At 52.8% G+C, this 27943-nt stretch overlaps 1 protein-coding gene across 2 annotated transcripts; it reads left to right on the top strand.

Annotated features, from left to right (window-relative positions):
• The first annotated feature begins 131 nt into the window (after positions 1-131).
• Positions 132-27937, top strand: ADAMTS14 (ADAM metallopeptidase with thrombospondin type 1 motif 14). 2 transcript variants are annotated; one of them, XM_048311829.1, is made up of 22 exons: positions 132-267; positions 650-1056; positions 7434-7590; positions 8265-8461; positions 15422-15505; positions 16710-16857; positions 19763-19868; positions 19969-20112; positions 20676-20808; positions 20930-21043; positions 21214-21362; positions 21565-21740; positions 22585-22718; positions 22918-23041; positions 23188-23268; positions 23419-23582; positions 24015-24180; positions 24856-24988; positions 25142-25349; positions 25934-26060; positions 26498-26608; positions 27155-27937. In XM_048311829.1, the coding sequence occupies exons 1-22, from the start codon at positions 195-197 to the stop codon at positions 27478-27480; spliced, it is 3462 nt and encodes a 1153-aa protein (XP_048167786.1). In that variant the 5' UTR covers positions 132-194; the 3' UTR covers positions 27481-27937. The 2 variants fall into 2 exon arrangements, with proteins under 2 accessions (XP_048167786.1, XP_048167785.1); XM_048311828.1 differs by having other exon boundaries at positions 16710-16866.
• Positions 27938-27943: the final 6 nt, after the last annotated feature.

Below are 27943 nucleotides of genomic sequence, written 5' to 3'. Positions count from 1 at the left end.
CTCCCACCCCCTGGCCCAGACCCGGCCCCCGGCCCGCCCCACGCCGCCCGGGAGGCGGCAGAAGCGGCGGCAGCGGCGGCGGGAGCGCCGGCGGCCCCGGCGGCGGCGGGGGGAGGCGGTCGCCGGGCGCCGCCCGCCCCGCATCCCGCATCCCGCCGGCCCCGCATCCCGCCGCATCCCGCCGCCGGCCCCAAATGGATTATCTGCGGCTGGTGCTCTCCTGCCTCGTCCCCCTGCACGGCTGCCTGGCCGCCGGCAGCGCCCCAGGTACGGCCGCTGCCCCGCGGGCGGGGGGCCCGGGGTGGGGGGGAGTTGACAGGTGGCTGCACCCCGGAGGATGGGGAGAAGGGAGAGACTGGTGGGTGGGTTAGGTTTCAATGGGAATTGGGGGAGATGGAGGCTGGGCGAGAAATAGTTGGCGTGCTTGGCGTGCGAGGGGACGTCAGCCCGAGTTCCTTCTGCTACGTTGGACGCACCCGCTTAAAACTACAAAGCAGAGCTGGGTCGGGACGGAAAAGCAGCTGTCGGGTTTATCGAGCTCCGGCGGTGTTCGCCAAAGGCTCCCCCGGCTGGGTTGGCCACCGCGATCCCGGCGCCTGAGCGGGATGCTCCGTGCCCACGGCCCTTTCCCTCGGTGCTGTCTCCGCAGAGCTCCTCCTGTCCGGCAAACTCAGCGAGTATGGTGTGATCGTCCCGTTCAGCACCGACTGCCGGGGTCGCTTCCTGTCGCACGTGGTGTCCGGCGACGCGGCGGCGGGGCTCGGCCAGCCCGCCTGTCCCCCGGCCCCGGCCCCGTCCCGCCGCCGCGTCCCCCGCAGCCCCCCGGATGAGTCCCCCCAGCGCCGCTTGCTCTACTTCAACGTCACGGTTTTTGGGAAGGAGCTGCACCTCCGGCTGAGGCCCAACCGCCGGCTGGTGCCACCGGGAGCCGTGGCAGAGTGGCAGGAGGATTTTGAGGTCCTTTTCCGGGAACCCCTCCAGCAGCGGTGCCTATTCACCGGTGACATCTCCGGGATGCCTGGAGCCGCCGTGGCCATCAGCAACTGCGACGGGCTGGTAAGCTGGAGGCTGGCGGGGTGGTTTGTGTGTGGTGCCCGTGTTTTGGTGTGGTTTCCTCTTAAGAGGTGAATCGTGGTGTTCTGAAATCTGATTTTTTTAGTGATGCTTTAGGTGTCTGTGCCATATGTTGTTGCCCTTTAGCCCTTGACTGCAGCAGGTCCCTCCTCCCCACGTGGCACAGGGTGTTCTACCTACTCCATCAGCGTGGTCTGTGCACCAATATTTATTTAAAAGGCTTGGAAAAATTGCCAGTCCTGTGCCCAAACTGCTTCCTGCGCGGATGCTGTTACATCCATGGGCCGTGCCCAACCTCTGGGATGGGCACACATGCTCATGGTGGTGCTGCTCCATCCTTGCCCGCCTATGTTTTACCTTGGGACTGCTCCAGGAACTTTTCCTCTGCGTTTCCCACCTCTTAAATGATGCTGTGTGAGCTTGAGCACCTCCTGAAATCCTGAAAAGCTGACTGTAAGCTGCAGTCTGGCTCCCACCAAGCATCTTTTTGCAGGAGGACATCGGGTTTTTCTTTCTAATCACTCGAGGGCTCAGAGGCTCTTGGCTTTCTGAGCACAGTTCAGCATCAGTAACTTGGTGCCACAGCGCTTTAATTCCTTTAAATGGCTCTGTTACCTCCTTATCCCCGGCATCTGCTCTGCCTGTGGGTTTCCTACCTTTGATACGCTTGGGGAAGTGCTTATTTTTTAATACCCTTGGCCTGTTGCCCTTCAGATTTTCTTTGAGCCATTTAAATCTTGTTTACGTGCCAGCATTTGCTGTTTTCTCCCGGTACCACTTAAAGCTGCTGCTGGGTTGGAAGAAATGTCTTATTTTGTGCCTTAAAAAAATTTTTTTTTAGATATTTCTTTTTTAGTTGCTTTATTCTGGGAGTTCCTTAAGTCAATTTTGGCCACCAGCACAAACAATTTGGCATTCCTTTCTTTTTATACAGCGCCTGATGTTACTGTACAAGCAGAAATGATAGAGCAGCAAAGCTAGAAATACCTATTTTGCCTACATATAGGAATTAAATTTTTTTAGCACATAATCCACACCTTTTGAAGCATCCTTTTGGGAATGGGCTGAGGCTGTGAACTTGCAGACATTTCTCTGGGACATGGATCGCACTGGGGATGACGAATGTGGGCAGGCTTGGAAGCTTTAAAGGCATTTCCTATGGACCCAGCAAATAGTGCTGAGTTTGGAACAGAGACCTGGATTTGAATCGTGCAGGTTCTGTTGCAGATCTCATTCCCTTTGGCATCATGAGCAAAGGGATGCTGGAAGCGATCAGCAGCTGATCCGTGTCCTGCTGTGGCACAGTTTTGGGGAATTTTCTTGCCCAGAGCCCACTCTATTGTTAGTGTCAATCCCAAGCAGGCTTTAATTTAACTTTCCAGGCTTTTCTAGGCTTTAGCCCCAAGTTTTCCCATCCCAGCCCCTTGCACACCTTGTCAGTTGTCGTTCTTTTTGCCCGTGTTCCAGCTGGGTTAGGATGTAGCTTGTACCACAGGATGCTTTTCCATGTGGATTTATGCAGCCATATCCTGCTACCCATGGTACCCCAAGCCCACTCTCTTAAGCCCATGTAAAGGAAGAAGTGGCTTTTCCCCCATGATAAGGATTTGTTGGGTTTTTTTCTGTTTCCTGCAATAACTTTATTGCTTGGTGGCCAACAAGCCAATATCCTGGCTTCAGCCAGGAATTTCACGTGGTCTGGTGAAGGACATGAGGCTGAGGGGACAAGCAGGTGCTCTGCCTCCTTCCACAGTAGAGTGGATTTTGTGATACATCCAACGTCACAGTTGGTTTCTCTTTTCCATGGGTTTTCTGGCTGTATGGTGCTCTGGCTTAAGTGAGTCTGACAGCTTCTATCTGCTCAGGACCCACCTGCTTTGGAGGAGTGGGGAGATCAAGAGGGTTCTCAAAAAGCAGTGAAAAGAGCTTGATTTAGGACATGGAGCAAGGAACGTAACCAAAACCTGGTTCTAGGTGTGGATGGAGGGGAGGATGATGTTAATGACCCATCGGAGAAGCAACAGAGCATCTGGGAGGGATGTACTTGGTCAGGAATGTTGCTAATGGGCTGGAGGAAACTCTTCTATAAGCAAGGGCCCTGGAATTCCTGTGGACTTCTGCTGGAAGTTGTCCACGAGCTTTGGAAGGGGACTGTGGCTTTTTCATCCCGGTATAGTGCGCGTGGGAGGCACAGGGCCGCTCTTGGCCACCAGTTCCTGGTCAGAGGAAGCGCTCCGGGATGCTGCGGATGAGGGCTGTGTACACAAAGAGATTAGGCTGTGTATAAACGGAGACTGAGATTATAAATAACGAGAAGGGGGTGGGGGCTGGAAGAAAAAAAAACCAACCCAGCTCTTGAAAAAGAGAATCCACACAAAGTCTTTCTGAAATCCATATTTAGCCATGTAAGTGAGCCGATCCCTTTCCCAGATGCCAGACTCATGGCACCTTCCACGGCTGTCATTCGCTGCGGGCGTCCACGCGTGAGAATCCGGCCTTTCATTTTTTTGCAAGGGTGTCTCGTACCAGTGAGGGAAGATGCTGTCGCCCATAGCATAATTTCAAAGCTGATCTAAGCCACCAAATTCCTGACTGGTAAAGTAGCGTTAGGCAGAAATCTCCGCCGGCGGACACATCTCGCTGCAGTGGAGGCATCCCAGATTTTTCCTCGCCGGCTTTAGCAGCATGTGGTCGACCTTGCTTCCTTCCTGCTTTGCTGGTTGCAGGGATGGGTGAAGGATTATCATCCACAGACACCATATCTGTGGGCCCGACTTTTCCCTGGGGTGATTTGCCGTAGCCCTGCAAACTGTAGAGCCAGCGTTTTCCATCCCCGTGGCCCTGGCTTGCTTCAGATGGGTGGCAGCAGATAAGCAGAGCACAAAAGCCCTCAGAAACAGTAATTAATAGGAAACAGAGGGAGAAACAGCCCTCCAAAATGATGTCCCACTGAAAAAAGTGTGACTTGGTCATCCAGGGTTTTCCTTGCAGTTCCTGAGCTGTAGGGTTAATTTTGGGGAGAAAAAGGGTGCGAAATGTCCATTTGGTCACATAGATCCCACTGGATTCAGCTGGTTTGGGTGTTACATGGGTATGAGGGCTTTTCTCCCAGGTGATAATCCCAAGTTTTGGCAGTGAGATGTAAAACAGGCCCTGTTTGGGCTGAAAACCCAATTAATTAATTAATTAATTAGCACTGAGCGTGTGTCCATGTCCTCACTCCACCAGGAGCTACATTTGAGGCCTGGCTCGGGTCACCTGGCAAAGCCTGGTCTGTAGCCACCCCAAAAATCTCTTGCCTGGGCACGAAGAGCAGGGAGAAGGAGGCGAGGAAAGCGAAGTGTTGTGTTTGGTGGGCTGCAGAGCCTGTGCTGCAGAGAGGCACCAAAATAGTGATGGAGCAGCTCTAGGCCATGCCTGATGCCCTCTGGATGGAAGGGGAGCACTGTTATCCATGGTGCCTGTGTTCACACTGCCTGGTTTTCTAGGACTTTTTGTCCAAATTAAGTGTGAATCTTGTAGGAAAAATACGCACTATGCACGCAGCTGTATTTCCCCCTCCTGTTAGCTTCCCTGGCCGAGGGCAGCAGCTTTATTAATTTTTCCACGTCTCAGCTCTGTTGAAGTGTCAGAATTTCCTGAATTCCTGTGGGAGTTGGAGCTTTTTACCCAGTGGTGGAGGAGGAGTTTCTTACCCGGGTCCTGGGGGGTCCCCCTTAGTGAGGCTGGAGTTCATCTCTCCCTTAGCCTGGGGAGACACAGGAGAGCTGGAGAAGAGATTTCACCTCTGTGAGCTGGCAGGAGTGAGTTTTCCCTCTTTCCAGTGCCACTGTCTTTAAAGGGCCATTTTCTAGTTTGAGATTACCTTCATTGAGAGCTGCAGACAGCATCTCATGTTGGAAAGAGCAGCGATGATAGTCCCACCAATCGATTTAATGCGATTTGGTATTATTCAACCGAATTAAAATCAACGGTGGGAAGCACATGACTAATCGATCACTGAGGATGGGATTGGAGTCTTGGAAAAAGCCCAAGAAAAGCTGAGTGGGACTTTTTGGGTGCCATCTGACCTTTTCCTTCTGCCTCTCTGCTGTTACAACCCTCCCAAAATGCTGAAACACAACCCGAGCCGCTCCTCTTTAAGAGCGAGCAGCTCGGTGCGTGCCTCTTGCAATGGTGTTTTCTGGGTTGTTTTGGTTTTTTAATTTATTTTTGTGAACATCAGGGTTCACAGGTGCTGCAGCTTCTGTTTCATTTCTTGGGCTGCTCTGATCAGATGGGCACACAAATCCATGCGTTATCGCCTTTGCTGTCAGTCAACCCCAGAGTCAGCGGCGCGTTGCATCCCACCTTTGGGAGAAAGTCTGGGCTGCTTTATTCCTTGAGCCAGATATAATTAGTCACGAGCTGTAGAGCAGCTCAAACCCAATTGGGCTGCAGCTTGGGACCAGGCTCTTTCACATTTTAATCCAGCCTTGCCCCAGCGCGGCGGCACGGCTTTCCTCCGGCCGCCTGACTCAGCAAGTCCTGGCTTTCACCCTAAACCCATAAACCGGCTTTGGGGTGCCTGGTCCCGGCTGAAACGCCCCGTGGCAGGGCTGGGAGGGGGTAGTGGTGTCCCAGCAGAGCTCCTCCTGGGGCAGGGGCTGCTTCTGCTCCTTCTCTTATTGTATAAGAAAGAGCGATGGCTTGGAACTGGAAATTAGGAGAACTTCTTCATGGAAAGGGTTGTCAAGCCCTGGCGCAGGCTTGTGTTCCCCGTCCCTGGAGGGATTGAAAAGATGTATAAATGTGGCACGTGGGGACGTGATTTAGTGGTGGCCTTGGCAGTGCTGGGTTAATGGTTGGACTTGATGATCCTGGAGGGCTTTTCCAGCCTAAAGGCTTCCATGATTCTGTGCCCTGCCCCATCGTCATGGCCTTGCCCAACCATTACTGAACCTGACTTGTGGTTTGACTCCTTGGCTTGTTCTCTGCCTCATCACCACCACCCTGCCTGATGCCCCAGACTCCTGGTTAAACCTGGCTGTGCTCTCCATCTCCTTGGCTGAGGGTGGGGTGACAATCCCTGGCTGCCCTGGTTTGACCTGGATGTCTCCTGTGGGAAGGACCTGGGATACATGTGTCAGGCAAGGACTTGGATTCCTCAGGAAGGAGGTAAAACAAAACCAGCCAAAACCCTGCTTTGCAGCAGAGTTGAGCAGTTAATAAAACCCAAGTGGAGCAGGAAATTTGATGGAATCCAACAGAGCCAGGTCGGCCATTGCCTGATGAATCCAATGGGACGTGAACGTGAAGGGGACCCAAAGAGCCAGGCAGGTCTGGAAGAGCCCCAGCCTCTGTCCAAAATACATCTCTGTATATATTTTACTTTTATTTTATTTGATTTGATGAAAACCATTCCAGCACCCCAACACCCTTATGAGGGCTTCGGTAGGTACATGCTGCCAAAGGCTTTGCTCCAGGAACAGATCCATGTGTTCTGCCGGCGCTTTCCAGGCAGCTCTTCAACAGCGGGCAGCGCCGGAGGAAGGAACGCACGCGTGCGCCATGGAGGGAGCTGGGAAAAATGCCGAGCTGGGGGGGCTGCCCCTGGGATGGAAGCCAAATCCTGGTGATCCTTTTCCTTGCCCGAGGTCTGAGCCGGCCGGCACTGCAGGGTGTGAGCGCTCAGGCTGATGTAAGGGGGATTTGATGGGAGCTTGGTGTTAATTAGGAGCAGGTCGGTAGCCAGGACAACATTTCCAGCGGTCTTTGCCCTGTCATTCATCTTTCCTGTGTTTGGGAGGTGGAGCTGTAATGCTTTCCAGCTTCTGCTCTGACAGGATTCCCCTGTGTTAATTCCCAAGCGCTTCATGGGGCAGAGGGAATGGTTTCTCTTTCCTTCTTGTTGCAGCTCGTAGTGTCAGTGAAACAGCAGATATCCTAACTGGCACCATAGGAATGGAATGGGGTGGGTTCAGGGAGACTTAGGAGTGTCTTGGGAGCCCCTTCAGCCTCATATCCCTGAGTTCAGGGTCCGGCACAACTCATGGATGAAACAGAACGGAGTTTTGTAGCCATATAAAGACACAACTTGAATTGCAGCCAGGTGGTTTTTTTGTTGGTTGGCTTTTCCTTCCTTTTTTTTTTTTTTTTTTTCCCTTCCCATCTACAGGAGAAATTAAGGGCTGTCATGGATGAACGTGGTAACAGAACCATCCCGGTGTCATGGAGTAGGATCAAGATGATTTGGGATGCCTTTCCCCTTTGTGTGTGCTCTGCATCAGTCTCTAATTATTGAGTGTGTATGTTCCCCTGCACTCATATAAAACCACACCTTTTCCCCCCCCTTTTCCTGATTTCTTTGTGGAGTCCAGGCTGGCCTGATTCGGACAGACAGCAACGAGTTTTTCATCGAGCCCCTGGAGAGGGGCCAGCAGGACACGGAGGAGCACGGGAGGGCCCATGTGGTCTATCGGCGCTCAGCCATCCGGCAGGATGGTGCCGAGCCGCGCCACGACCTCCATCCCGAAGGTAGGTGCTGCTGGAATCCAGTCTTTCCCAGCAATTGGTAATGAATATTTCACATAGGGAGAGGATTTCTCCTTCCATGAGCCCTCGTACATCTCACCTTGTGGCTTTAGGCTGGGTTTAACTGCCTGAAGTCGAGAAGAAGGAAAGGAGATGCTGGGCTGGAGGTGCTGCAGACTTGTTTTGATCACCTCTGTGTTGTGAAAGGAGAGTGGTGAGGCACTGGAAGTTGTTACCCAGAGAAGTTGTGGCTGCTCCGTCCCTGGAAGTGTCCAAGGCCAGGTTGGATGGGGCTTGGAGCAACCTAGGATAGTAGAAGGTGTTCCTGCCCATGGCAGGGGGTGGAACAGGATGAGCTTTAAGGTCCCCTCCAGCCCATACCACTCTGTGATTCTGTGATGATTCTATGAAATGTGGCATGGATTTGACTTTTTAACTTTAGGTTGGGAAAAAACCTTTAAGGTTCTCAAGTCCAATCATTAATGTGTCTTTTAGTGCTGGGCTTCACAATTCAGAGCCATTTCCCCACCACAGAGTGAGCTGGACCAGCAGCCAGCTGGAGCTCAATATCCTATTGGAGTTAAATCTCTTACCTATTTTCCCTCCTGAATTTCTGCTTTTGTGGAGTGTCACTGTGGTGTCAGGTCACCTCAAAGGCTCTTTCTTTTCCTGCCCAGTGCCCGGTGTGCAGCTGGGTGAGCTCCCAAATTCCCTGGAGCAGATGACGGAGCGGTTGGGGGACGCGGAGCGCAAGCGGCGCCACGCCAGGAAGGATGACTACAACATCGAGGTCCTGCTGGCCGTGGATGACTCGGTCGTGCGCTTCCACGGGAAGGAGCACGTCCAGAACTACGTCCTCACCCTCATGAACATAGTAAGGCTCGCCTGTGAGGGATGTGGGTCCCACCCTTCCCTGGGTTTAGTGCTCTTCTGATGCTGCAAATCTGTTATCCTGGGAAAAGAAATGGGTTTGGGAGGGGGAAGGGCGGGCTGTGCCTTCACACAGCTGGCTCTGGCGTTTAACAGCTGCGGGAATTGGAGGGATGGAAAGCAGAGCCCTTTGATGTTCATCTCCATCACCTTCCCCTTGCCAATGACAGGGTCTGGTGTGTTGGCCCTGTCACTGTCTGTCACCTGAGTCCAAAAGTTTCTCCTGGCTGAGACCATTTCCTCCTTGTCACTGAAGTCTCATCAAATGCTAGAAAAGAGAATGGTTGTTGCTTACTTAGTTAGAAAGGAGGATATTTGTAATTTGTTTTGCAGTGATGATGTTCATGATTTATTCTGAATACTATTTGTTGGTAGAGGAAATATTTTTATAGCTTTTCAGAAGCTTTTTGGAAACCTGTGCACCTGGATAACCATTCAGGACATGTTTGAAAAGGAGTTTAGAGCAGCTTTACAGTTCCTCCACATCTCCTCATTCAGAGACATGGGGCAGCCTGTGCTGGTTCCCTATACCCCTTTTCATTCCTTTTTAAGATAAAAACATCTGTATTCTCCAAGTCCTGAGAGACATGGAAGGATCAATATTTATTCATCCAGTCATCTTGAGGGAGGTTTGCTCCTCCAGCACCTGAATGTCTGCAAATATGGTCCGCGCTCAAGCGTCTCTTTGTCTCTCCCAGTTTCGTTTTGTTTTCCATGCTTTATCCTCGCCTCTATTTATTTATTTTCCTTTAAGTGCTCTTTTACACAGTGATGGAAAATGTTCGAAAGGCTCAAGCAGCTCTGGAATAACTAAGTTATAAAGATGCTTTTGGGTGGTTGGTTGTTGGTTTGGCAATTATTTCTGCCATATGGCTGGCTACGAAGTGGGGGAAGGATTTGTGGGATTAGAGGATGATGGGGTGAAGGACGAGTAAAGTGGCTGGTCCCAAACAGGGAAAATGTTGAAGAAGCAAATACCTTCATCACGATGTTTTATTCTCTGGAACGTTATCCGATGCTTGTGGTTGGATGCTCCCGGCATCACTTAAATTCACTCTCTGAAAGTTTCTCCTCTTGGCTTATGAAATCCTCCTGCCAGGGGGAAGCCACAGGGTTCCCTGCTCTGCCCTCGGGCTCTTCCCACGTTACGGGGGTTGGAGATGATGTCATTTTTCCTTTCCGATCCCGGGGAGGGGGGTTGGGGTGGGATGGACATTTTGAGCGCCCGGGGATTGTCAGCTCTAATCAAAAGGTCGGTTTTCAGGCGCATTTCATGGTTCCTACCCCGCGGGCAGGACTTTTCAAGGAGTGAATGCGCGGGATGCTGCGCTGGGAGAAGGGAGGACCCCCCGCCTATTCAATTAAAGGTGGCGCTGGAGACTTTAATTGGGGGGGGTGAGGGGGCGCGGAGAAAACCCCAGGATAATGCAGGCAACAAATACTTCCCCGCAAGTATTATTTCCTTCTGTATATTCTCCCCCCACCCCCTTCCCCTTCTTTCTTTCTGGTTTTTAGTGCATTTTCTTGCCAGCTTTGTCGTGACCTCCGTCCGCCTCCTCTTCCCTTGGCGCCGCCTCATTTCCTTACCGGCTCAGATTGCCTTAAAACACCCGATTCAGCAGAAAAAGGAGAGTCCTGCTTTCTGGCCGGGGTGGCAGAGGGAGGGAGAGAGGAGGATGCCGGGGGGCTGGCGGGGAGGAGCCTGCTGGGACCACACAGCTGAACATTAATCCCATTAGCTGGAGGCAAAGGGAAGAAGGAGAAGAGGCTTGGCCAGCCCTCTAACGAGGAAAGGACTTATCGAGCTGGGCTGGAGTATGTCAGGGACACAACTGAGGAAGTTTTCCTGACTAGGAGCTCTCCTATCAAGATATATCCCAAGGAAAGGGGGCAGCGAGCTTGGAAGTTGATGATAAACTTTCCTGGCTTTTTCTGAGGCCTCCACTGAGTGCCGAGGGGGCAGTGGGACACGTATCCCTTCCCAGCGCTGCTGTAGGTAGGGTCCCAGGGCTCTTCCCAAGACACAAAACCATTTATTAGGAACTCTGTGTCAGCTGAAGCTTGGTGATAAATGATTTGTCACGGAGATTTTCTTTTTTTTTAAAGAAGCAAACCCCACAACCCTTATTTCATTGCCAGAAATGTGGATGCTTTTCAGTGAAGGGCTCTGTGTCCATCCCAGGAAGCTGACATGAGGATGACTGCTCCTTTTGTGCACCTACGAGCTTCCCTGCAGGCAGGAGCTTCCCTGCTAGCTCCCAGCCTGCATTCCTAGCCTGCCCTTCCCTTCTTGGCTGGGGTGCTGCACAGGAATTTGGGGTCAGGCTGGAGTGAGTGGGAAAGGCACAACTCCCCCTTTGCCATCAGCCACTGAGCGTATCTCTGCTCCGAGCTGAGCGTGGCTGCGTCCGCCTAACCAAAACCAGTCTGTTGGGCTCTTGGGATGAGTGTTTGGTGATGTGGTGCCTGTGGAAAACCATTCCCCTCTCTTGCTTGCTGTCTGTGGCAGGGATTGTGATGTTATGGAAGGAAAATTAGGATCCCCCAGTCATGGTGACTGCTGAGAGCAAGGGCTGGGAACCAGGAGGGGATCCAGCACCCTGGAAAAGGAAGAGGAGAGGAAATATTTAGTGCTTTGCTCTGCTTTTCAGCCTCTTGCATTCAGGGAGTTGGGCTTCTTGGTCTTCTCCTCCAGGCTTCCCACTGCTCATCCCCGATCCTTTCAAGTCTGGGGATGGCTCCACTTGCAGGGGAGAAGCCAAGCTATGTCTGTGTTAAACCTGGTCCTGGTCTTAACTGGTTTCCTGGGATTTTGTCAGATATTGCCTATGATTTAGTTAAGGATGCAAAGGTACTTGGTGTTTTCCCATTGTTTTGGGTTACTAGGGAAACCCCATGAGTCAGAGCCCTCTCCAGGCTGGGACTTGCCTGGCTCCAGCTGAAATTATTGTTCCCAAGGGCAGAGCAACAGAGTGCTACTGAGACCCCACAGAAGAGAAGGTTTGGGAACAAAAATTAAACCTTCAGCTTTGATTTTAACCTGTGTATGCTTTTTTTTTTTTAGGTGAGGGGTTTATGCGCCACTTCCTTGCTAACTGGTAACAACAAAAATACCTCTGATGTCTCTCATGTGTCCATGTACTTTTCTCTACCCTCTGTATAGGCTTACGTGTTCGTTGCTGGATTTTTGGGACAACACGCCTTGTTTTGTAGAGAGCTCTGACAAAATCTAGTCTTGCCCTCCTGACAAATCTCCCCTTCCTCTGTTCCACCCCACAGAAAACGTGGGTCACAGAGGTGACAGTATGCATCCCTACAGGGGATGCAAGCCCAAAAATGTGGTAAGGGGGACTTTTCCCTCCCTTCCTAACCCCCCAGCCCCAGCAAAGAGGCTCAGGGTGAATCCACCAGCAGGAAAACCAAGCGAGGGAATAAAAGAAAGGAGTTTAAAGATGACTTGGCTGTTCCGAGTAAGCGATCCCGGCGTTTTGAAATGTCAGCTATTCTGCTGGTTTGGCAAATTCTTCTCGTGTCTCTCCCTTTGTTTTCCTTCCCTGAAGAACGGCGAGGTCTAGACCTCGTTGCCAGTGCGGTTTTGCTGTCGGGATCTCACGTCTGGGGCTGCAGACTCGGGGCTGGCCAGAGGTTTGCAGGGATTTAGCGAGGCAGCCTTCCCTGCTCCCAGGTTTTAATGTTCCTTTCACTGTAAAGCATTGCCACCGTCTCCTCAGTGTTGCAGGGCTGCAGGGAGTCCTGTGGGGCGGTAGTTCCTGCAAGTTTGCCCTTAACTCACCACGAGCCTTAAAGGCTGGGCTGTTTATAGGTGGAAAAACTCCATTTTACATGAAAGAGGAGAGCGTTTCCTGCTAGGTGAGAGTGTGAAACAGGCTGAGCATGGATAAGAGGAATAAGAAGATCTTTATCCCATGGCTTCAGGGATGTGGGCCCCTTTATTGTAGCCTTTTGCTGAACAGGTATCTTTGGGGGAAGGGATTTCTCTGAAGACGCTGATTTGCTTAATGGCCTCTGCAGAGGGCAGGGGGAGTTCTGCCAACCCTGCAAACTGCTCTCCAGGTGAGTTTCCATTTCCAAGGTGATGCTCAACCCCTCCAGCTCCATCCCCACTTCTTCCACAGGCACTGGAGCACTTGGGGGAAGCTGGCCCTGCTGATGTTCCCCCCCTGCCCCAAAACTTGGGGCCTGCAGGGCAGCAGCCCTTGCAGCCACCAGCACCGAGCCCTTTTGATATGATTTTTTTTTTTCCCCCCCTCAATCAATTATTTATATCTGGCTGTGAAGGGAAGTCCGTAGCCTTGGGCAGTCTGGTTCCACATCTGCTTTCTGAATTAACCCTAACGGCCGCTGCTGAGCTGGTATCGGTTAGGTGCAGATCCCTGCCTAAACCCTGGACTAAACAGGGGCTGGGGTTTAGGTTAACTCTTGGTTTCAGAGGCTGGAGAGAGGGGGTACCTGATCCCTGCGAGCTGGAGGAGAGTGGGATTTAGCACTGCTTTATAAGGAAGCTTTATGGAATTAAATCCCATCTTGGAATAATACAGTGGGATCTGCTGAGCATCCTGCCAAAACGTCCCATGCAGCTGGGAAGGGAGAGGTCTGTGCTGCTCCTCTTGATGCTCCCAGTCACAGCAAGGTCAGGTCGTGGCTGCTAGAGAGGTCCCTAAGGCAGGAAAGTGGCTCATCCTGATGGATTGAGGGGTCCTCAGGAGCAGGCAGCAAGCAGCAGAGCACTGGTGGATGACCACAGAATCCTAAAATCATGGAATGGGTTGGAAGGGACATGAAAGCTCATCCCATTCCAATGCCCTGCCATGGGCAGGGACACCTTTCCAACCTGGCCTTGGACACTTCCAGGGATGGGGCAGCCACAGCTTCTCTGTGCCTGGGCCTCGCCAGCCTCACTTGCCTCAGTTCCTTTCCAATATCCCATCTAACCCTACCCTCTGTCAGTTTGAAGCTCCAGCTCCTGGCAAGTGCTGGGGTGAAGGAAAATGCATGAAGATTTGGGAAAGTGAAGGCAATGGTTGTGTTTCCTGCCTTGTTCCCTAAACCATCCCCCAGGTCCAGCTCTGCATCTCTTCAAGCACAGTTTTAATTTCTCCTTCTCTCCCCACTTTCCCACCCTGTCATGTTACCAACATTATGACGTGGGGTTTCTCTGGGATGCCAAAGCCTCCAATATCCTAAAACCCAGGGCTGAGCCTGATGTCCCTGGGGAGTTGCATCTCCTTGCTGGGCTGGATCCTTCACACTTGAGTGGGTCTGTAGGTCTGAGTAATGTTTGCAGCTGCAACGCTGCATGACCTTCCACCCTTCTGTGCACATCTCCAAAAACATAGGGTTGGGATCGGAAAAAAATCCATCATATTCTCATTATTCTTACAAAAGGGGGAGGGTGAAGGAGCATCCCAACCACGGGAAGCAGGGATGAGCTGTGGGTGGGTTGACCAGCATTATCTTTCCACACTGATGAATAAAATACCCCACGGCTCTCACAGCTTCTGTATCCAAAGGGATGCATTAGGGGGGATGGACTGTCAGTTTATTGATTGAATTTTTTATAGTCGATTTTGCTGCATTCAACGCTTGGGATCTGCATTAGCTCTCTGCATGGCTCAGAGGCACCCCATGGGAGTATTGGTTGTCATGGGGAGAAGGTTAACACTGGGTTTTTGGGCTTAAAACTGGCCTGAGTGGGTATTTCAAATGGAATCCCAGGCTGGAAATTGGGGGGCTTGTAAAACACACCGGGGAATGTCTGACTTGGATTTGGGCAGCAATAGAAGGATAGTTGTCACCCAGCCCTTGATAAAAGATTAAAAAAACTCAAAGGAGTGGAGGAAAAAGTAGAAAAGATCCATAAATGTGACTTTATAACCTTCATCTAGTCTGGAAAGCTATGACAGAGCTGAGGCAAATTATTCCCCCCCTCGGACAAAGCTGAAAATATATGTTTTAATTAGAACATGAATTCTAGCCAATATTAAAAATGGTCTTAATTTGGTCTCCTCGACTTCTGCAGTGAACCCCCATTTGTGGAACTGTTAATTTGGAAGGCTTTTTGGGAAAAAGAAAGTCCCATTCTCAAAAACCAGGGTTTTTTTTCTTCCCGAGGCTGTGTTTTCCCACATGCTTTGCAGAAGGTGCAGGATCTTACATGGCTTTGTGATTGCCCACTCCATGCCTCTCTCCACGGCTGGCTGTCACCGTGCTCGGCACTCGGAGACCTTTCCCATCTAGATGTCCTTTTCTCATGGTAGCATTTAGGAGTAGAATTTGTTTATTCATCCTGGAAACGCAGAAGGAAAAGGTTATAGCCATTTATTTCCTCTGCAAGGTCATTTTTAGTAGCCGACAGCGGTACGAGTCTCATTGACTCATGAGCCCTCCCTGTTCTCTTCATTGTGTTGGCTTCTCCCGGGATTCCTGAAGCCGTAGGTCAAGTTTGACTCACTGATGTGACCGAGGAAAGCCCTGGCTTTGGGGAGAGGCAAAGGATTCTATCAAAAAGCCATTTTTCCTTTGGATACTGGAGTCTGAAGGATTTCCACCCCTCTGAGGGATTCATACTCCAAAGGGGCAATGGCTCATTGAGAAATGTGGTGGAGGAAACTCAGCCCTTGATGGAAATGGGTGGTGTCATTGACCATCTGAGCCATTCCTGGGGAAATTTTGACTTATTCCAGATTGGCTTTTTGCCTTTGTGCTTTTTACACATGGGAAAAAAGCCTCCCACACTGCAGGTGGGAGGAGGGGGATGAGATCTTTGCATCTGGTCTTGGAAAGCCGGGAAGGGTGCGGAACGCGGGAGCGTGGAGGACAGGAGGGACTTGAGAGCTGGGATGGCCTTAACTTCTTTCCTGTTGGATTTCCCTCCCTTCTTCAGGTGGATGAAATTTATCACGACGAGTCCCTGGGCGTTCACATCAACATTGTACTGGTCAGGATGATCATGGTGGGATATCGTCAGGTAAATCCAGCGCTCGGATGTGGCGAGCAGGAGATGCTCTAATATTTATTTAGCACTTAGGTAAGCCCTGGTTTGGGAAAACGTGGCAATTGTCAGAGCCCAAATGACAACTGTGCTGAGCAGGGGTGAATTTGAACCCTCCTTAGCCAGGTTTTTGGGAGCTGAGGGCCTGGATAGTCCCCTGGCCTATGAGGCTCTCAGGGAGGTGGTGGGTGGCTGTGATCCGCTGTTATCTGCTTGCTCTAGGATGTGGGAAAAGCCGCAGAGGCTTCCTCAGAGCTGTGTAAATGATGGGATAAAGGTGGCTTCCCCCACTGAGAGGAACTGGATATCAGTGCAGAGAAGCCGTGGTCAGGATCTCCTTGACTTGGCTCCCTGGCTGTCCTGTAGCTCTCGTGTGGCTTGGGCATGGCCAGGAAAAGTGTGGGAAGGTTTCCTGAGAAGTTTTCATGTGGTTTCTCAGGCTGCACTTACTTTTTAAGGCTTGTTTGAGCACAGCAGCCAGATTTTTCTTTAAAAAAATGTGATTTTCTGTACTTTTTTGGGGCAAGCCCCTGTCTCACAGGAAGTGTTCTAGCAAGGGTGTTAATGACTCAACACGGTGATGTCTCTGTGTGTGTGTGATCCACAAATATGACCAGTTAGGTCTTGGAAAAAAACTTCCTTATTATAGAGTATGCGTGGCTGGCAGAAACACAACACATCTTGGAGATCCAGGGATGGTTCTGAGGAGCATGGATGAGGACGGAGGCTGGCCCATTTTTGGAGGCTTCTATGGGACCAGGAACATCATCTCCACCTGAGAAAGCCAACAACCTATCTGGCTTCCTCCCAGTGACATTTGTGCTCTGGGCTGGAGGATGATCTATGGGGGGGAAGGAATTTGGAGCTGTGGTGATACAGCGGGATGGGAACTGCCGGGCTCTGTTAGGGGTGATTTATCATCCCCAAAGCCGGCTCTGGAGGCAGCTGCTTTGTCCAGCTACGTCGCTTCTCAGGTTCAGGGGACGATGTAGGAAATAACGAGCAGGTGTTTGAATCCGGGGCGGATCTCAGCTCACCGCTGTTTAGATCTAATGCTTCCCAAGCGAGTCCTCCTGCAGCTTCTTGTCTCCCGCTTGGGATAAAACCTCTTTGGCTTCCAGGGGAAGGGCGGCATCTCTTCCTTTTCCTCCCAGCAGTGAGTTTTCCATTCTTTCTGCAGTCAGTCAGCCTGATCGAGCGGGGGAATCCATCCCGGAGCTTGGAGCAGGTGTGCCGCTGGGCGCACTCGCAGCAGCGCTCCGACCCGGAGCATGCCGAGTACCACGACCACGCCGTCTTTCTCACCAGGCAAGATTTTGGGCCTGCAGGTATGCAAGGTACTGTATTTGTCTCGATCAGGTATGTGCAGTTTGCTGGGGGAAAAAGCCAGCAAGGGGAGAGGATTTCTTGCAAGCACAGTCTGTTTCTTGGCCAGTGAGGTCCAGAAAAAGGTTATAAAAATTGGTATTTTTTTCTTCACATGATGAAGAAGAAAGAGACAGAGAATTAATCCAGAGCATCAGCCTGGATGGATAAAATATATTTATTTATTTATTTATTTATTTATTCATTCTCCTGCTCTTCGATTTTATTTACCAGTCCTGCCCTTGGCCCAAAATGCCTTAAAAATATAAAAATATGGTTAAAAAAAGGTTAAATACCACAGGAAGCCCCATGGGGACAATCAATTTATTCTGTCCTCCGGAGGACCTTTAAAGCCTGTTTTTATATGGATTTATTTCTTGGACATGGGAGCATTCAATAAACCGTGGGCCAAAGGGGAAGTTTTACTGTAGGGATCTCTCACCCTCTTGGTGCAGAGGTTGTGCTGGCATGGTCTGAGAAGTTGGAGGCCTTGCTAATAAAATTTTCAGGCAAAGCTACTGGTGTTTCATGGCTCCATTAGGAAAACAGGTGCTGTGGTGTTATCACAAGAGGTGACTTCTTCCAGTTCTGAGCCTGCTGCTTCCAAATTGCTGTCTCCTCCTTTCCACACTGGTGGCCAGATCTGGATTTCCATCAGGAGGCTCCATTTGATGCCATGAACGGAGTGGTAACGTCACCCTGATCTGTAGCACAAGTCCTCCTGGTGTGCACAGGAGGAAGGAAAGGTGGAGAAGGAAACCTGTCCTAACTTGGATTACCTCCCTGAAAAGGATCTCCCTCAGTAGGAGATGAACCTCAGGAGATATGCAGCTGGAAACCCTCCTGAACATGCTGTGGCCACTAAATAGCAGACTTTGGGTTGTGCCAAGCTGGTGACCTGCCTTGGTCTCCTTGTCCAGAGTCACACGGGTGAAATACCAGGTTTTGTTTCGTTTTTCTAGACCCTTCCTGGCAAAGTGACTGTGTCCAAAGGCATTTGTGAGAGGACCTTTTTTGGCAGAAGGGGAAGACTCCCTGGGCTGCCCCTTGGTGGGAAGGAGTTGTGAGATCGATGGGGTAGCCCTGCTCTAGGGGTGCTCATTCCAGCTCCTTCCTGTTTTCCCTGCGGATCTGGCGCTCTGCTCGTCACACATCTCTGGGATGGATGTTTCCTTTCTGCAGAGGTCCCCATGGCTGCCGTGTCCTTGCCTGGCTGCGCTGCATGGCACGAGGAGCTCCTCATCCACTGGGAGCTTCCCGCTGGTTGGGCTGCTGGAGTAGTAACACTCTGCTTCCTCTTGCCTCTTTTCCTCAAAGTTCTTGCGGATCCCCGACACCCCTGTTGAGCTCAGGGATGCGTGGAATGAAGGACCAGAGTGTGGCACCACATAAACCCCACCCTTTGAAAAGAAAAGCACTGGACAGATGTGTCGTAAATTATTAATTGCTGCTGTAGAAGTCTTGTCAACAGCCAAAGAGTTTCCATGTCCCCCCACAGTGGGTGGCACAGGGGGTTTTCTGGCCTGGCCTGAAGGATGCTTGTGATCAGAATTAAATATTTTCCAGGTAGTTACTTCTCACCATCATTCTCCTGTGGAGAACCTTTTATACTCCTTCCAATTCTTACTGGAGCCTTCATTGCAAAAAACTGCCTTCATGAGCATCCACCTTCTCATATTCCTTTGTCCCATTTCCCACAGCTTCTTTGGTTGGGAATTTATCCAGTTTTCATCCTAGACAAAATACATTTGCTCTCCCCCTCTAGAGAAAGCTTCCCCCATCTTTACTCTTTCTTGTGGAATGTTTCATGGGGGAAACAAAAGTATTTTCAAATTATTTATCCAGGTCTTGATTTATTATTGTATGGTTAAACCCCATTATGGGTGTGACTTGGTGTGGATCAAGTATCCCACGAGGATGGGGGGCTCTGTGGACCCTATGGTTTGTCCAGGGTGGGTGTAGGGATGTGCATCTCCCTCCGCTCATCAGCACCCCTGTCCTGCTGCTGCCCACTCTTGGCTCATTGAGCTCTCCTCTTCCAGCATCCCAATCCCCAGGGCATGGTTATCCAGCATGGTCCTGCCCTGCTTTTGCCTCTCTGACCTGTAAGTCCTTCCTTCACTAACTCCCTTGATGCCAAAAAGGGTCAGCCTTAAAAAAAACAACATACTTTAAAAAATTTGGGGAGTAAATTCTGGAGTGTGCCAACGAGTTAATCGAATTGGGCAGAAACAAGGCGAGAAAGAAAGGAAAAGTGACCAAAATGGAGGTGATGTGTTGCTGCCTGGGCGGGGGAAGATTTCCCCGCCCACAGCTGCCCCACTGCACTGCACTTGATCGAGGGCTGGGGTCCTGGGACCGAGGCGGGTGCATGTGCGTGTGCGCCCCGTGGGGAGCAGGGCTGGGGTTTTGGCAGGGCTCTCGGGAGAGCCTCGTGCCTTTGCTTCTCTCTCTTTTTCCTTCTTTATTTGTTTTAAACGGAGAAGAATGCGGGGGATGCCATTCCCAGGCTGGGAGGCGGTGGCCACCCACGCTGATAGGGTATCGTGGATGCTGTTTCTGCCCTCGTGCCTGCCCAGGTGCATTGGCACAAGGGCACAGAGGTGCCAGCAAGCTCCAGAGCAACCTCTGCTGGCTTTTGGCGCCAGGGTGGTCACACTGGTGAGCAAGTCCTCGGGCTGCCATCCAAGTGACCTGGGCAGCCCCTCCTCTTCAGCGCCTTCCCCTCTGTTTCCTCCCCTGTTGCAGTGAAGCCAGGTTATGTACTTGTGGGGGGTTTTTTTCTGAATTTTTCATTTTTTCTCCTCCTCTCTCAAAGGTTTTCTCTCTCCTCTTCTTCTCTGTCCTTCCCTCCTCTCTTTGCCCCAGGCTACGCTCCGGTGACCGGGATGTGCCACCCTCTCCGCAGCTGCACCCTCAACCACGAGGACGGCTTTTCCTCAGCCTTTGTCGTCGCCCATGAGACCGGACATGTGTAAGTGATGGGGGCAAAGTTGGCTGCGGTGGTGCCCCTCTCTCTGCAAAGGGGGCCTTCTGCTGCTGCAGGTGTAAATCTCTTGGGACTTTCCCGTCAGGTTGGGCATGGAGCACGACGGCCAGGGCAACCGCTGTGCCGATGAGACCAGCATGGGGAGCATCATGGCGCCGCTGGTCCAAGCCGCCTTCCACCGCTACCACTGGTCCCGCTGCAGCAAGCAGGAGCTCAACCGCTACATCCAGTATGCCCCTTCCAACTGGGAGGGGATATTCTCCCTTCAGACTGTGGCTGGTGGCATTTTGTACCCAGAGATGCTCCCAGGGCTGGAGTGCCTCTGGAGATGGGCTGGAAGAGCTGGGGGTGTTTGGCCTGGAGAACAGAAGGCTCCAGGGAGACCTTGGAGCCTCTTCCAGTGCCTAAAGGGGCTCCAAGAGAGTGACTTTGGACAAGGGGGAATGGCTTCCCACTGACAGAAAGTAGGGTTAGATGGGGTCTTAGGAAAAAATTTTTCCCTGTGAGGGAGGTGAGGCCCTTGCACAGATTGCCCAGAGAAGCTGTGGCTGCCCCTGGATCCCTGGAAGTGTCCAAGGCCAGGTTGGATGGGGCTTGGGGCAAACTGGGATAGTGGAAGGTGTCCCTGCCCATGGCAGGGGGGTGGAACTCTATGGCCTTGAAGGACCATTCCAACCCAAACCGTTCCAGAATTCCATGATAATTCAAATTTCTCAATAGCTGAATTTGGAGAGTGGCCTGGAGCTGAGGGATGGGGTGCTGGAGGGAAATCCTCTGTGTCTGACTCTGCAGCTCCTACGACTGCCTCCTGGATGACCCCTTTGAGCACCAGTGGCCCTCATTACCTGAGCTGCCGGGAATTAATTATTCCATGGATGAGCAGTGCCGCTTTGACTTCGGTGTGGGCTACAAGACGTGCACGGCGGTGAGTACAGGCTGTATGGCCACGCCGTCCCTCCTCCCCGGGACCCCCAGCCAGCCTGGCTGCCACCAGCCTGCTGGTACTCGCCACTGCTGTCCCAGCCCGGCTCCTCTGTGCTCCTCAGTTCCGCACCTTCGACCCCTGCAAGCAGCTGTGGTGCAGCCACCCGGACAACCTCTACTTCTGCAAGACCAAGAAGGGGCCACCCTTGGATGGGACCGAGTGCTCTCCTGGCAAGGTAGGGGCTGGTCCTGCTTCCTGTGGGAGGGATGTGTCCAAGGGCATGATGAAGAGCATCTTCCTCCTGTGCTTTACCATTTCTGTAGAGCTGTGGGTGCAGGAGGGCTCTCCACTGGTGCTGAGCCCTTTGGAAGAGGTGTGGAACTCATTCCTTCTCTTCCCTTCCAGTGGTGCTTCAAGGGCCACTGCATCTGGAAGACGTCAGAGCAGCCTTACAGCCAGGATGGCAGCTGGAGCTCCTGGTCCAAGTTTGGCTCGTGCTCCAGGACCTGTGGGGGAGGCGTGCGATCCCGCAGCCGGAGCTGTGATAACCCACCGTACGTTTGGATTTTGCCTCCCTCCCTTTTCCCAACTGGAAGTGGCCGCGAGCCAGAGGCTCCTGGCTCTTCCCCTTGTTGGCAGGGATGGGGACATCTCCTCCTGCGGGAGCTGTGCTGTGCCTTCAGGCACTGAGCTGTGTTGGGGTTGAACACCATCCCCTCTCCAACACTCTTACAACCCACTGGATTTATTTTCCAGCCCAGCATATGGAGGGCGCCAGTGCCCAGGATCCACCTACGAGTACCAGGTGTGCAATGCCGAGGAGTGCCCGGGGCCCTACCAGGATTTCCGTGCCCAGCAGTGCTCCAAGCGCAACTCCTACTACACCCACCAGAACAGCAAACATTCCTGGCTTCCCTACGAGCATCACGACGGTGAGTGATGACAGGTCCTAGCAAAGGGGCGGTAGCCCGGTTCCTCCAGAGGAGTCTGCCCTGGTAGCCATCACCCTGGGATGAAGACTGTGCCAGCTGCACAGATGTTGGGTGGTGGGAAGCTCCTGAGCTGGAAACTGTTGTGCAATAAGCCAACTTCAAGCAGCCAGCTTTCCAAAGTCACAGAATCATAGAATGGTTTGGGTTGGAAGGGACCTTAATGATGATCTCATTCCAACCCCGCAGCCATGGCAGCAACACCTGCCACTAGACCAGGTTATTCACAGTTGGAAGAACACTTCCAGGCATGGGGCAGGCACAGCCTCCCTGGGCAGCCTGTGCCAGTGCCTCACCATCCTCTGAGGAAAGAATTTTTTCCCAATACACTGTCTAACCCTGTTCTCTGTCAGTGGGAAGCCATTCCCTCTTGTCCTGTCACTCTGGGCCTTTCTTCTTGTCCAAAGTCCCTCTCCAGCTCTCTTGGAGCCCCTTCAGGCATTGGAAGGGGCTCTAAGGTCTCCCTGGAGCCTTCTGTTCTCCAGGCTGAACACTCCCAGCTCTCCCAGCCTGGCTCCAGAGCAGAGCTGCCTACTTGCATTACAGCTTCGTGTAGCATGTCCTGTCCTTCCCTTAATTTCCTGAGTGTATACTGGGCAAAAGTGCAGGCTCTTGAGCAGCAAATGGACTTGGGAGATAAGCCACATGAGTATCCTGGGCTTTGGAATTGTGGCTGTGCTCAGGGGTACAAGCTGAGATGGGTTTCTGTCTTCACTCACCCTAATGTATTTCCACAACCCCTTTTGCTCCCCTGCCTCTCTTTTCTTCCCCTTTTCCTTTGCTGCAGATGCTCAGAAGTGTGAGCTGATCTGCCAGTCCGAGGGCACGGGAGATGTGGTGTTCATGAACCAGGTTGTTCATGACGGGACCCGCTGCAGCTACCGAGACCCCTACAGCGTCTGCGTCCGGGGCGAGTGCGTGGTGAGGAGCTGTTGTGGGACTGTCCCTGTCCTTCCTCTGGCCAGGAGAGAGCTCAGCCCCTTGGGGACAGGTGTTTTGCCCCTGGGGACCGAGCCCATATGCAGCAATGGGAGTGATGGGCTGGGCCGCAGGGCTGTAACCCCGGGCTGGGCTGCAGGAATGTAACCCCAGGCTTGTCCTCTCCTCCCCTGGGTGCCAGCACGTCGGCTGTGACAAGGAGGTTGGCTCCCTGAAGCAGGATGACAAGTGTGGGGTCTGCGGGGGGGACAATTCCCACTGCCGGACGGTGAAGGGCACGTTGGCCAAGACCCCCAAGCAGCCAGGTGAGAGGGCTGGGTGGGCTTGGAAGTGGACTCACGAGCTGGATGGGTTCACATGTCCATTTGGAGAAACCTGCTCTCATGGGAGCCCTGCAGCCAGGACTCCCATCACCTACCTCTTCCCTCCATCCTTTGTCCCTCCCTTTCAGGTGCTTTGAAGATGTTTGAGATCCCAGCTGGAGCAAGGCACCTTCAGATAGAAGAGATGGAGCCAGCAACCCACAGCATCGGTGAGCACGCCCTAGTCCACCTCTCCCTTCCCCCTTTCTCAACCCTTTTCCGATAATTCCCACCAAAAAGGGTCTTGTTTAGGTCATTCCAGTACTCCAAAGTGAGTGACCAGAGGGAATGATACTGAAAATATCTCCTTTCTCCTCCAGCTGTTAAGAATCAAGCCACGGGGAACTTCATCCTGAATGCCAAGGGCAAAGAAGCCAAAAACCAGGTGTTCATTGAGATGGGCTTGGAGTGGGAATACACTGTGGAACAAGGCAAGGAGAGCCTGAAAACCAGTGGTCCTCTGCACGAGGCCATCAGTGTCTTGGTAAGCCTGGCTGGCACATGTGGGGCTTGGGGATGACTGTCAAAGACAGGGGAGGTGGTCTGAGGTGTGATGTGGCAGGTGATGGAAGGGTGTGGGGCATGTCATTAAATCCAGGGAATGATCCAGCCAAAAGCAAAGGGTGGCAAACTGGGTGAGGGAATGGCACAAGGACGTGTTGCTTGGGCACTTGCCTTTGAGTCCATCTGCATTTTGCTCTGCAGCAATTGCTTATGACTCCAGATCCCATTTTAGTTATGCTGGTATTTGGGGAGTTAGGGGTTGGGCTTCCTGGACATGCAGGGAATGGCAGGTCTGTGCTCCCATCCATCCCTGTGTTCATCCCCAGTTTTGGGTGTAGGCCACCTTGCCATGTGGTGCCTCTCCCACGGCATCATTCTTCCCCCTCTCTGACTGTTCCCTCTGTGCCTGCAGGTCATCCCTCAGGAGGAGGAGGCGAGGAGCAGCCTCATGTACCGGTACATCATCCACGAAGACCTGCTGCCCATGATTGGAAATAACAATGTCCTGCTTGAGGAGATGGATTCCTACGAGTGGGCCCTCAAGAGCTGGTCCCAGTGCTCCAAGGCGTGTGGAGGAGGTAACTTTCTCTACCTAACAGCCTACTGGGCATGCTTGGGGGGATACTTGGATATGGTAGAGGGTGTGTGAGCCCCTCTGTGAGGAGTGAGGCATCTCTGGTAAGGAGAAATTAGTGCAAAGCAGTTTAATTGAGCATTTTAGCCAGATTTCTTACGGAAACAGGCTTATGTGATTGTGTGTGCGTATCTTTGTCTATCCGTGGACCTGCTATGATTTTTTAATTTGTTGGCTGTTTTTAACTGGATTTGAGCCAAGAAATAGTGATTTTGAAGATGACCACTACTAAAGTGTGCACAGAAGTAGGTGTGGGGTTTGCTGATAAAAGCCTCATTTCCATATGGCCGTTGGGATCTGACCCTCAGATCATGGGGAACACCTTGTGCTCTGGGAATCAGAGTGGTTTGGGTTGGAAGGAACCTTTAATGGTCACCCGGTCCAAAACTCTGCCATGGGCTGGGACATTCTCCATGAGCTGTGTGCACCCCACAGCAGCCTGGGGGATGCCAGGGGGGTCCAGCAGCCACATGAACATCCTTGGCAAATGTTGGGTCTCACCTGAGTGGTGACATTCCAGAGTGCATATCCCAGTCGGGATGCAGCAGAGGGGACCTAGGGGAGAACCTGGAGGGACTCCCACACCCATCACCTCACTGCCCATGCTCTGCCCCCTCAGGCATCCAGTACACCAAGTACGGCTGCCGTCGGAAAAGCGACAACCGGATGGTGCATAGAAACTTCTGTGACAGCAGCAAGAAGCCGAAGCCAATCCGGAGGCGCTGTAACCTCCAGGAATGCTCCCAGCCCATGTAGGTCCTCTCCATGTGGCCTGAGGTTCTCCCATCCCTCTTGGGGGGGGTGGGGGGAGGGGCTTGGGGTCACATTGGGAGCATTTCTGATCGCTTGTCAGCGTGAGCATCACCTCAAATGCCTTCTCCATGTCCATCTTCCTGCCCTGGCAGGTGGGTGGCCGAGGAATGGGGTGCCTGCAGCCGCTCCTGCGGGAAGCTGGGTGTGCAGGCGCGGGCGGTGCAGTGTGTGCAGCGCCTGCAGGACGGCACCAACCGCACCCTGCACACCAAATACTGCCCCGGGCAGCGCCCCGAGACGCGCCGGCCCTGTGGCCGCCTGCCCTGCCCTGCACAGTGGAGGACAGGAGCCTGGTCCGAGGTGAGGAAGCCCCCGGAAGGAGGGGTATGGGAGGTGGGTGTGAAGGTCAGGTGCTTATAGGGGTCATGGAGTAGAATCCTAGAATGGTTTGGTTAAAATGGAGCTTTAAAGGTCATCTAGTCCAACCCCCTGCCATGGACAGGAACACTTTCCATTAGACCAGGTTTCTCAGAGTCCCATCCAGCCTGGCCTTGGTGGAGATAAGGATACAAGTGGCACTGATATTTTCACAGAATCCTGGAATGGTTTGGGTTGGAAGGGACCTTAAAAGCCCATCTCATTCCAACCCCTTGCTTTGGTCAGGTCACCTTCCACTAGACCAGGTTGCTCCAAGCCTGGCTTTGAACTCTTTCAGGGATAAGGGTACAAGAGCCACTGATGTTTTCACTGGCTCGCTGAAAATGAGAGAGGGGAGGGAATCCCTGTGCAGAGAGCATGGGGGTTTGGGAGACAGGGAGAGAAACCCCATATGGGAAAGCAATATCCACCTGAGGAATTGTCATCAGCACATCCTGGGGTGCTGTTGGGGTGTGGGGGCTGTCCCCATGCCGTCACTGACTGCCTGTCCGTCTGTCTGGGTGCAGTGCTCGGCGACCTGTGGGGAAGGCGTCCAGCAGCGGCAGGTGGTGTGCAAGGGCAGCGACAGCGGCGCGCGCTGCGAGGGTGACAAGCCGGAGGCCATCCAGGGCTGCCATGTGGCCCTCTGCCCGGGTGAGAGGAGGGAGGAGGAGGAGGTGGCACTGGGATGGGGCACGTGCTGGTGGGGTCAACCCCCATGAATGCCTCCAACCCATTGTGGCTCTGGGGGATGCCAGCAGGCAAGGTTGGGTTGAACGCCCCTGATACTGCTGGCAGTAAAAAAAAACTCAAAAGCCATACAAAATATCTCCCTTCTCTGCTCTCTGCCCTGGCATTGTCTGGTTTTGGGGTTTCTGGCAGTTTGAAGATGCAACGCACTGATGGAGATGGGCACCCTCAAATTTCTCTTGGGTGGGGTTTGAGTGGTTTAAGTGCTGAGCCAACTAGGTGCTCCTTAAGGGATTTAACTTTTAAGGAGAGTCCTTAAAACAAAACAAACGTCCTCCCGAGGTATTTTGAGCGCCCCCAGCCTCCCGTGGCTGCGGGGCATCGTGGTGCTCTCTCCACAGGGAAGCTCTCTGGCATCACTGCCAGTGCTGATGCTGGTGACCACGGCACGACCAAAGGGCAGCGGGTGCCCCAGGATGGAGCCAAAAACCCCGTGAGCAAGATCTCCTCCAGTAAGTGTCCGTGCTTGTGTAAGGGCGGCGCTTCCCAGGATAACCCTCCCGAGGACTTCTGCACCTCCCTGTGGGAAGCGCAGAGGTGGGAGCACATCCAGCAGTGCTCCTGGGGAGTTTTACCCTCTGCTGCTGCGTCCCTGATGCCTCTGCTCCAAAGCCCGTTGCTCCATTGCCATCTTGTGGTGTATGAGGTCCTGCAGTTTCCGTGTTGCACTCCTTTTGCCTCCCGGCTTTTATGCCCTTTCCTTTTTACCTTGGAATTTTTTTAAGTAGGGAGATGGCTCCTGGCTTTTCCCCCTTGGAGTCCTTCATAGCTGGGGCAAGGTGCATCCTGGTTTGGAGCATCCCTTGCTCTCTGTTTTTTCTCCAGGCATAGAATCCTTCAGTACTTTGGCTTCATTTTCCAGGTCCCTCTTGCCCGCTTCCTATGTGGGTAGGCAGCACCCTGAAAGGGTATCTTGTTCCCTTCGGGAATCCCACTGAAGTGGTGCAGGGCTGAGAGCCTAATGCCACCTCATTTTGTGCTGCTCCGTCCCTCTCCAGGGGAGCCTTGCCTCGGGGACAAATCCATCTTCTGCCAGATGGAGGTCCTGGCTCGCTACTGCTCCATCCCTGGATACAACAAGCTCTGCTGCGAATCCTGTGGGAAGAAAGCCTCCTCCACCACTGGCTCACCCCCTGTCACCGGCATTCCCCCAGGAACCACCACTCCCAGCCCTGCTCCGGCGCTCTCCCCCTACCCCACCACCCCAGCTCGGGGGGAACCTGGTGGGGACCCCACTCCGGCACCTGGGATATCCAGCAGTGGTGCTTTGCCAGGGGAGCTGCCAGCCCCGAGAGAGCTGGGAAGGGGCCAGGAGGCCAGGTAACCTGCTCGGGACCACCTCCCTGTGGGGCAGGGAAAGCCTTTCTCCCTCTTCCGTCCCTTTCTCCCTGTCTTTTTCCTCTTCCCCCAACCTCCAGCAATGGTTTTCATGGGTGGCACTGCCAGGTTTGGAAACGACCCGGCTCCATACCCAGAAATTCTTGGGAAAACCACTCATTTCTCATGATCCCCCCTGCCCTCCCAGCCGTGCCATGGTGCTTTTTAACAGCGCCATGGAAAAAAAGGTGGAAAGGAGCAAAAACAGCTGCGGGTAGACAGGCTGCTTCCTCCCAAGGTGCTAAAAAGATTTGGGAGGGGGATGGCTTTAATGTTGCTTTTTCCTTCCCCCTGCTCCAAGCAGCAACACAGGATGTGCTGGAGAGGAGGGTCCTGGCTTGGTGGTTCAGCCCTGAAACTTGGGGATAGCAGTGGGAGGATACTGAGAATCTGGGGGGGCAGGGAAACTG

This window comes from Corvus hawaiiensis, chromosome 8 (assembly GCF_020740725.1).
Source record: "Corvus hawaiiensis isolate bCorHaw1 chromosome 8, bCorHaw1.pri.cur, whole genome shotgun sequence".
Classification (NCBI taxonomy): domain Eukaryota; kingdom Metazoa; phylum Chordata; class Aves; order Passeriformes; family Corvidae; genus Corvus; species Corvus hawaiiensis.
This window is presented reverse-complemented; position numbering and strand designations above follow the sequence as displayed.

Excerpts from the sequence above, each read along its gene's own strand:
- ADAMTS14 (XM_048311828.1), top strand. The coding sequence starts at position 195 with ATGGATTATCTGCGGCTGGTGCTCTCCTGCCTCGTCCCCCTGCACGGC. Across the intron at positions 23,269-23,418 it reads GCCAGCAACCCACAGCATCG|CTGTTAAGAATCAAGCCACG; the intron begins GTGAGCACGCCC and ends TTTCTCCTCCAG. Across the intron at positions 24,989-25,141 it reads CAGGAATGCTCCCAGCCCAT|GTGGGTGGCCGAGGAATGGG; the intron begins GTAGGTCCTCTC and ends CTGCCCTGGCAG.